The sequence below is a fragment of the Mus caroli genome, unplaced genomic scaffold (assembly GCF_978045245.1).
Source record: "Mus caroli unplaced genomic scaffold, Mus_caroli_1 scaffold_16, whole genome shotgun sequence".
Classification (NCBI taxonomy): Eukaryota; Metazoa; Chordata; class Mammalia; order Rodentia; family Muridae; genus Mus; species Mus caroli.
Window position 1 is genome coordinate 27,998,031 of NW_028227271.1, and position 8,729 is coordinate 28,006,759.

At 55.4% G+C, this 8,729-nt stretch overlaps 1 protein-coding gene across 1 annotated transcript; it reads left to right on the forward strand.

Moving 5' to 3' along the window:
* Positions 1–2,414: 2,414 nt before the first annotated feature.
* Nrbp2 (nuclear receptor binding protein 2) lies at positions 2,415–8,512 on the forward strand. The gene is made up of 18 exons (XM_021183024.3): positions 2,415–2,680; positions 3,121–3,243; positions 3,312–3,413; positions 3,509–3,598; positions 3,765–3,805; positions 3,905–3,999; positions 4,124–4,147; positions 4,218–4,301; positions 4,384–4,439; positions 4,517–4,612; positions 5,052–5,184; positions 5,297–5,399; positions 5,489–5,539; positions 5,623–5,758; positions 6,467–6,520; positions 6,605–6,668; positions 6,755–6,810; positions 6,897–8,512. The coding sequence occupies exons 1-18, from the start codon at positions 2,558–2,560 to the stop codon at positions 6,963–6,965; spliced, it is 1,500 nt and encodes a 499-aa protein (XP_021038683.1). The 5' UTR covers positions 2,415–2,557; the 3' UTR covers positions 6,966–8,512.
* The last annotated feature ends 217 nt before the right edge of the window (positions 8,513–8,729 follow it).

Below are 8,729 nucleotides of genomic sequence, written 5' to 3' on the forward strand. Positions count from 1 at the left end.
CTCAGAAACCTTCAGCAGGGACAGGCTCGGAGAGACCCAGAAGGGACACCCAAGGATCCCTGGGAGATCTACAAGAAGTAGGAGGAAGGAACTGGGTGCTAAAGCACAAGACAAGACGTCAAGGGAGCAGATGGCCATTGAGACGGGGTGTGCCCAGAGGACATTAATAGTAAGCATCTGGCAGGATGAGAAGATGGACAGGAGTAGAGGCGGAGACAGGAGGGCAACTGGGTCTGGAGCAGTAGCTGAGGAAAGTGACCAAGAACACACCTCAGCCTCAGGCTCCATACCCAATGTTGGATTCCAGAGTCTTCTCTAGATCCAACAAGAGCTTGTCTCAAGATAAGGCCATTTCCCAGGTACTAGGGGTTAGAGTGCACACACCTGTTTGACATGGGACTGGCTATAGGACAGAAAGGGGGAAGAAAATGAATGGAGGTTTGGTTCCTATGCAGCTGCCTCGGGAGACTCTTTGGACCACCTACTAAACCTTCATGCATCCTTCTCCCACGCATCCATCACACCATTGTTGAGGGCGTGGCATGTGATGAATATTCCCCTTGGCATCAAGAGCAGACACCCTGCCCTTATAGACCCACATTCCATCATGGACAGATGAAACAGACCAACACAGGCCGGTCCAGAGCCAAATGTCATGGGGAAGTCTCGTAAGGCTAGGGAGGAGACAGGGTGTGCAAGCATGGAGCCTAGGGATGTCTTGTTGGAGAGATGACACCTGAGTCAACACCTGAAGGACGTGGCCTCAAAGGGTAACAGAAAATGCATTCTATGTATAAGTCACAGTCAGCACAAAGAGGGATGGATGGGCCTGTCAAGTGCAGCAAACAGTCAGTAGGGCAGGTTTGACCTCCACAAAGGATGCTTAGAGAAACCAGCTGTGACAAACGTCTTGTGGAATGGAACCTAGGGGACGTCTGTGTGAGCATCCAGTTACCCTGTCCCCTACAGTTCTTAGACAGCATGTGCTACTGCCAGCCATGATGTGTGCGTGCCACTAGCCTTGGTGTTGTGCATTGTTTTTAAGGTTTATTTTATGTGTATGTGATAATGAGTGCCTACATGTATGTGCGTTTGGTACCCATCAAGACCAGAAGAGGGCAGCAGATCCCCTGGAAGTGGAGTAACAGGTAATTGTGAACTGTCATGTGGGTGCTGGGAATTGAACTTGGGTCCTCTGCAAGAGCAGAAGTACTCTTAACCAATGAGCCCTCAATGTCACATTTTATAAAAACGGGTTCCATCTGTAATGCCTGCCCCCCCCACCCCCCAAGAGGCTCTGCTAACACTGTGGTACAAGGCTCTTCATCATTTGTGTTCTTAGTGCAGAGTCTCCAGTGTGGCTAGGGTCCTAGTTAAAGACACAAATAGGTAGATCCAAAGACACGGGAATTGTCTTCCAAGCATTGGCCCTGTTCTGACTTCTAGGGCCAGTAGAGGGTTAACCCCTCCTGATCTGCTAAACTAGCTAACCCTTCTCAGGATAGGTAGAAGTCCACAGCAAGCTGCAGCATTCTGAGCGGGCTATGACAGAAGTCAGGAGCAGAGCGGGGACAGAGCTGGTCAGGGGTCAGATGGTGTTTAAATCAGAGGGCAGCCAGGGTCTCTATATAGCAAGGGGAGGTGCCGGTGGGTAGGAGGGCAGAGGTAGGAGTAAGGGCAGTTGAGGGGTGGATAGAGGTTGGGGGGGGGAGGGGGGACTCTGCTGGATGTGACAAGTGAGAAATGCTCCCTCTTCGTGGTTCCATTGCTTCAAGGGAACCCATAGCAGAACGGAGAGCGTCGTCGTCGTCACATTTGGGGAGAAAAGAGAAACTCGCCATTATGAAAAGTGGGCTTGCACGGAATTCTGGTCCAGGAAGAGACAGGCAGTCAGGATTTAAAGTGTATCCCATCAGTCTGTGCTGCGGTGCATCTTTAGTGATGCGTTCCTTGGCTACCTGAGGAGGGAACTGGCCCCATTTCTGAGACCATATGGTTTCTTACCACTGAAGTGCCTGCCCCCAGATGCCCTTGACCCTTGCTGCCCCATCCAGACTCTCTACATCGGGCCGAGTTCAGGACATTTGTCATGGGAGCAGGATCGGGATGCGGTGCTGGAAGAACTGGCTCCAAGAGTTGGGCAGAAGTGGTTCCCGAAGAGGCTAGGCACAGTCTGCTGGGAGAACCACAGCTGCCTGGGAAACCTTGGAGAGGCCTCCGCAGGAATGGGTGGTGCCTTTGAGGGGCGCGATTCTTTGAGGCGGAGCTTTGGGGGAAGCAGGAGTGGTCTGGGAGGACGGGGCGTGCCTAGGGCGGGGTTCTGCCGCCCTGGATCGTGCTACACTCCAGCACCGGCCTGCAGAGGCGGCTCCGGAGGGGCGGGGCGGCTCCTCCCTCGGGTCCGCTGCGAGCCCGCGCCTCCCAATTCCCGGAGCCGAGGAGGGCTCGCGGCGGCCGCTCCGCTGGGCTCCAGGTTGGGCTGCTGGGCGCTGGGCCAGGGCGGGCGGGAGCCGGGCGAGGGCTTGCGCGGAGGGCGGCGGCCTGGGCTCGCCGAGCCATGGCGGCCCCGGAGCCGGCGCCGAGGAGAGGCCGGGAGCGCGAGCGGGAGGACGAGAGCGAGGACGAGAGCGACATCCTGGAGGAGAGCCCGTGTGGCCGCTGGCAGAAGCGGCGGGAGCAGGTGGGAACGGGTGCGGGTGACGCCGCCGTCCCGTAGCCTAAGGATGGAAGCCATGGGATCCGTGGGGCCGAGCAAGTGTGAGGGTCTCCCCGGACGCCCTGGCCTCTGGAGGCCCTCGGATCCCTTTGGCCCCAAGCCCTGGTGAGAAACCCCCATTCCTTTAACACCGGTGTCATCCTGGGACCACCTCCACGTGCCTCTTGGATCCCTACTACCCTTCTGGGGATCTCCCCAACCTCTAAAACCTGCGTGCCTTCTGGCCCAGCCCCTGGACACCACCCCTCTCCCCCTGGCTTCCAGATTCCCAGCCTTACCTCCTCAGCTCTCCCACTGAGCTGGGCAAGGCTAGCAGCACATTCACGGCTAGGGGAAGGTTGTGGCAGAGACCACGTCCACACCCTGGGTCTATTCGTATCAGGACACACATCCTTCCCACCTAGGTGAACCAAGGGAACATGCCTGGGATCCAGAGCACCTTTCTGGCCATGGACACGGAGGAGGGTGTAGAAGTGGTGTGGAACGAACTTCACTTCGGGGATAGGAAGGCCTTTGCGGCCCATGAGGTGAGGCCTGTCTATACCCGCTTTGCCCCATACCGTTGATTGGCCCCACAACCATCCTCCTTCCCCAGGAGAAGATTCAGACCATGTTTGAGCAGCTGGCGCTGGTGGACCATCCCAACATCGTCAAGCTGCACAAGTATTGGCTGGACGCCTCTGAGGCCCGCGCGAGGGTGAGCTAGGGGCGGGTGAAGGGCGGAGTGAAGCCACAGGCTGGGTGGGGCAGCATGGAGACCCACCCGCAACGGCGGAGCCCGCCTGCCCGCAGGTCATCTTCATCACAGAATACGTGTCGTCTGGCAGCCTCAAGCAGTTCCTCAAAAAGACCAAGAAGAACCACAAGGCCATGAACGCCCGGGTATGGGGAGTGGGCTGGGGACTGGAGGGAGTCCAGCAGAACTTAGGGACAGTAGTGGGGCGGGGGACTCCGAGAGACCTCGGTTCAGGAGTGGGGTAGCGGGCGGGCTCCGCAGGCTCAGCAGCCTCTTGGTGCCCACCCGACGGAGTCGTGCGTCCGCTGCCAGGCCTGGAAGCGCTGGTGTACGCAGATCCTGTCTGCACTCAGGTGAGAGCCTGGCCTTGCCCACGCGCTTGCCCCCTGCTCTGCACCTTTCCGCTGCTCTCTGACCCGGTTCTTCCTGCCTCTCATCCTCTATGCTTGCAGTTTTTTGCACGCCTGCAGTCCCCCCATCATCCACGGGAACCTGACGAGCGACACCATCTTCATTCAGCACAATGGCCTCATCAAGATTGGCTCCGGTGCTGGCGAGGCGGGGCGGGGCAGGGGGCAGGGGTGGGGAACCTGTGGGAGCCCTGGACAGAGACTGCCCAGTCTCCCCGCCCAACTGACTTCCTGTCTCTCACTCTGCGTTGGCCGTTGCAGTGTGGTACCGCATCTTCTCCAATGGTGTGTGGGGTCTCTGGGGGTCTGGGGGCCATGGAGAAACTGGTCTGTTTAGCTCCACGCTTTTCCTCAGCACTTCCTGATGATCTCCGGAGCCCTATTCGAGCTGAACGGGAAGAACTCCGAAACCTGCACTTTTTCCCACCAGAGTATGGCGGTGAGTCCCTAAGCTGCTCTCGGGCATCTGACCTGCTAGCACATCAGAACTGACCAACGCCGTCTTGCTTCTCTCGTTTCAGAAGTCAATGATGGGACTGCTGTGGACATCTTCTCCTTCGGGATGTGTGCACTGGAGGTACTGTCCACTCTTCTCATAGCCCCTGCTCCAGGCTCTACGCCATCCCGCCAATTCCAATTTGTCCCTGCACCCAGATGGCTGTACTCGAGATCCAAGCCAACGGGGATACCCGAGTCACAGAAGAGGCCATCGCTCGAGCCAGGCACTCACTGAGTGACCCCAACATGCGGGTGAGCAGCTTACCTTGCCCCTCTGGGGCTGGCTGCAGGTGCTTCAGCTTGCCCTTGAAGTGCTCTAGGCAGGCTAGAGGGGCAGCCTGGTCGGTAAATCTGAGAGGGGTAGCCTGGTCAGTACATCTGAGAGTGTAGCAGGAGGACTCAGGTCCACCTGGAAGGAAGGCTCTTCCAGAAGCTCACAGATTCCACAAGGGTGAATGGAAGTAGGCATATGTGTTTGGAGCTCAAGGCCTGCCTGTCCTCAAGTTTACAGAATCAGATCTTGAGCTGCTAATGGGATGCCTTCTCTGCTCATTCATACAGGAAGGCTCTTTCAGCATCCCTGAGGTGGGAGGATGTGGTGACTGGACCGGTGGGGTCTAGAGTCTTGAAGGACCTCCTCTAGAGCGAGGATTTTTCCAGCTATCACCTGTCTTTCTTCTCTACAACCTAGGAATTCATCCTCTCCTGCCTGGCCCGGGACCCTGCCTGCCGACCCTCAGCCCACAACCTCCTCTTCCACCGAGTGCTCTTTGAGGTGCACTCGCTGAAGCTGCTGGCAGCTCACTGCTTCATCCAGCACCAGTGTGAGGGGCAGAAGGGCCGGGGTGGGTCAGGATCCTGGGGTCAGGTAGTGGAAGGGTCTTTGCAGGACCCTTAGGTTGGGTCCATCCCCATGAGCACGTGTGTGGTTCACAGACCTCATGCCTGAGAATGTGGTAGAGGAAAAGACCAAGGCCATGGACCTCCATGCAGTTTTGGCTGAGATGCCGCAGCCCCATGGACCCCCAATGCAGTGGCGGTGAGTAGTGGCCAAACGGAGCCTCCCTTCCTAGCTGCTTGGCTAGGCTTTGCCCTGACATCTCTCATGTACCTTCCACACCATTCTAGGTACTCAGAGGTCTCCTTCTTGGAGCTGGACAAATTCCTAGAGGATGTCAGGTGAGAGCTGGCATGAGACTGAAGAAAAAGCACTATCAGGCCTGAGCCCTCACCTAGCTACCCACCCCCTCGTCTATCCCCAGGAACGGGATCTATCCACTGATGAACTTTGCGGCTGCTCGGCCCTTGGGGCTTCCCCGTGTGTTGGCCCCACCCCCAGAGGAAGCCCAAAAGGCCAAAACTCCAACGCCAGAACCCTTTGACTCGGAGACCAGGAAGGTGAGTCCCACCTCCTGCTGTACTGTGCTGTCTCTAGGAGTTGACCACAATCAGGGAATGGAAATGGATGCCTTTCTCTGGGGACCCGCCTCTCCCCATCCCCGTTCTCCCCCAGGCTGCAAGAGACCAAATCCAAGCTGACCCCTTTGTGGAAGCTGGAACGGAACCGACACCATCATTTCCCCTGAGGCTTCTTGCTTTTCCAGTCCTCCCCCATCTGGTCGCATGCTCTCTTCCAGAGGCTTTGGCTACCTCTGTTCCCCATCTGGATTCAGAGCCATCGCTCAGGTCTCCCTTCTCATAGCTTCCTTCGTTCCTCAATACACCCTAAATTCAAATGCCAGTAGTCTACATGTCCTGCCCAGAGAACTAGTGGAAATCAGCCTAAGCCCCAGTCTCCTGTCCTCCTCCTGGTGGCACCTTGAGTCACACCCTGCGGGGCACAGTGTTTCTTTGCTTTCCACGGTTCTCTTTCTCTGTTTCTGTCTCCCTGCCTCCCTCCCCCCCCCCCGCCCCCTCTCTGGCATTGTATTCATCATTCAGGACCCAAACGGAAGGCTGTCTTGGAAGCCTTCCCTAATACCTCAGGGCTGGTGCAGTAAGACGAACTTTCCCGACTTCCCTTGGAGACCGTTGGGTCTCTGCTGATCCTTCTGGGCTCCTCTGTAAAGCCGTACTCTGTGGCTAATACACCTTCCCTGCCCACAGGTGGTCCAGATGCAGTGCAACCTGGAAAGAAGCGAGGACAAGGCTCGGTGGCATGTGAGCAAGGGGCCTGGTTGGGACTAAGGAAGATGGGGACCAATCAACTCTGGCGCCGCTCTGACCACACCCTTCCCTCTGCAGCTTACTCTGCTCTTGGTGCTTGAGGACCGTCTACATCGGCAGCTGACCTATGATCTGCTCCCAAGTAGGCTGGTAGTGGGGCCAGGTGGTGGGCTGAGGCTCAGGCACTGGCTAGTGCCATGACTCATTTGTCCTGTGTTCTTTCTTCAGCGGACAGTGCCCAGGACCTCGCTGCTGAGCTAGTGCACTATGGCTTCCTGAACGAGGTGGGCGGGTGCGCTTCGGGTGTGGAAAGCTGCAGGGTCTGCAGAGCTGCCCGGTACTACCATGCTTTCCTACTCATCCACTGCAGGATGACAGGACAAAGCTAGCAGCCTTTCTGGAGACCACTTTTCTCAAGTACCGAGGGACGCAAGCGTGACCTTCCCAGTTCTGACGGCCCAGCAGAGATACAGGGGCTCAGGGTTGTCCACTTGGCAAAGAGCCCCCACACTGCTCAAAGCTGCCTTCTGCCTGTGTTCCCTGGAACTGAACATAGGCCCTGCTAATGAAGACACCCCCACTCCCCCAGCTTTCTGCAGCAGTGTGGGACCCTGGGGTGGTGATGGAGCCCTGAGCCTGGACGGGAGTGATACAGGTCAGTTAGGGGAACCGCTCCATCTGGTACTAGACAACAGCCATGCCTTCAGGTGGCATAGAAACCTAGGGAAGGAGCCTGAACTCAAAAGTAAAATCCCCTTCAGGTGTCACACACAGTGCTGGGCATCAGGCAGACCAGACCTGACCTGATTGGAGAACTCTAGACTAGATAGCTTGGAGTTGAACTCATGGCCAGGGAATTCCTTGGTCCTGCTCAGACCTGTCCTGATCCCTCGCAGACCTGCCTTGAGCCCTCTTTCTGATCTTCCACACTCTTGAGACCAGGACCTGTGTCCCCCCAAAGCCCTTGGGAAGGATCTTTCTATTCATCATCCCTCTGGCCTAGGGGCTCAGGGGTCAGGCATCCTCCACATCCCCTCCCTGGGGAAGTTGTGTGTTTGAGTCTGAGGATGTGGGTTCCTGGCTCCATCTTTCTCCCCAGCCCAACTTGTCTCTTTCTTACTGGTTTCAAAGTCCTGGTGAACTCTTCCCCTCAGAGCCACCCTGGTTTCCTTGGTTCTTGAACTGCCTCTCTCCCAACTTCAAACCAGGTCTTAAACGTTTTTTAAATGCATATATAAATTTAATGCAGTCACGGTCCTTTTTAAACACTTCGTGTATGAAACCAGGAAAGCTCACTATTATATTATGAATAGTTCCACATTGCTGCTGTTAATACATATCACAAACCCAGTGGTTTGAGATGAGACACACACAGAGTTCTTTACATCAAGTGTGATCCAGGCTCTCACTAGATTAATACCCAGGCTAAGTTCCTTTCTGGAAGCTGGGACTTACCTCCTGCTCCTTCAAGCTATTGGCAGAACTCGCTTCCCTGCAATGGTAAGGCAGAAATTCCTATTTTCTCAACAGCTGCCAACTAAGAACCCCTCTCAGCTTCTAGAGGCCACCAACTTTTCTTAGTTCTTCTTTCTCCCCTCAAGACCAGCGGCGTCAAGCTGAATCTTTATCCTGGTCTAGCTGACTGGCTTGCCACTGTTGGAAAGAGGTGGGGCCTTTTGTGAGTAGGTTGGACCCACCTGGATAACCGAGGATGCTCCCTTCTCAGGGTCTGTAAATGAACCACACCTGCGCAGTTCCTTCTGCTATCATCCTGGGCTTTGGTGCTTGGAGAACGGCCATGGGCGGTGGGTGTTGTTACTGTGGTACCTACCATGCCATCTTAACCGAAACCAAGACCTAAAATAAAACAGATTTGTCATGGGACATCTAATAAATTAAATGAACTCTGATTATGCATGGTCTGACATAGTTTATTTTTAAAATCCACAACAGACTGTACAGGTAATTAAACTGAATTTGAAAGCATCAGTGCTGTACTTTTTTGGTTTGGTTTTTTTTATTATTTTTTTTTTATTTTTTATTTTTCCGCCTCTGTGTAGCTCTGGCTGTCCTGGAACTCACTTTGTAAACAAGGCTGACCTCAAACGCAGACATCTGCCTGCCTCTGCCTCCCAAGTGCTGGGATTAAAGCCATACGCGCCACCATCTGGCTGTTCAGCTTATCTTTCAAGATACAGTCTTG

Bases quoted from the DNA above. Each gene is read 5' to 3' on its own strand.
- Nrbp2 (XM_021183024.3), top strand. From the start codon at position 2,558: ATGGCGGCCCCGGAGCCGGCGCCGAGGAGAGGCCGGGAGCGCGAGCGG. The intron at 3,414-3,508 runs GTGAGCTAGGGG...GCCTGCCCGCAG, and splicing joins CCTCTGAGGCCCGCGCGAGG to GTCATCTTCATCACAGAATA. The intron at 4,302-4,383 runs GTGAGTCCCTAA...CTCTCGTTTCAG, and splicing joins TTTCCCACCAGAGTATGGCG to AAGTCAATGATGGGACTGCT.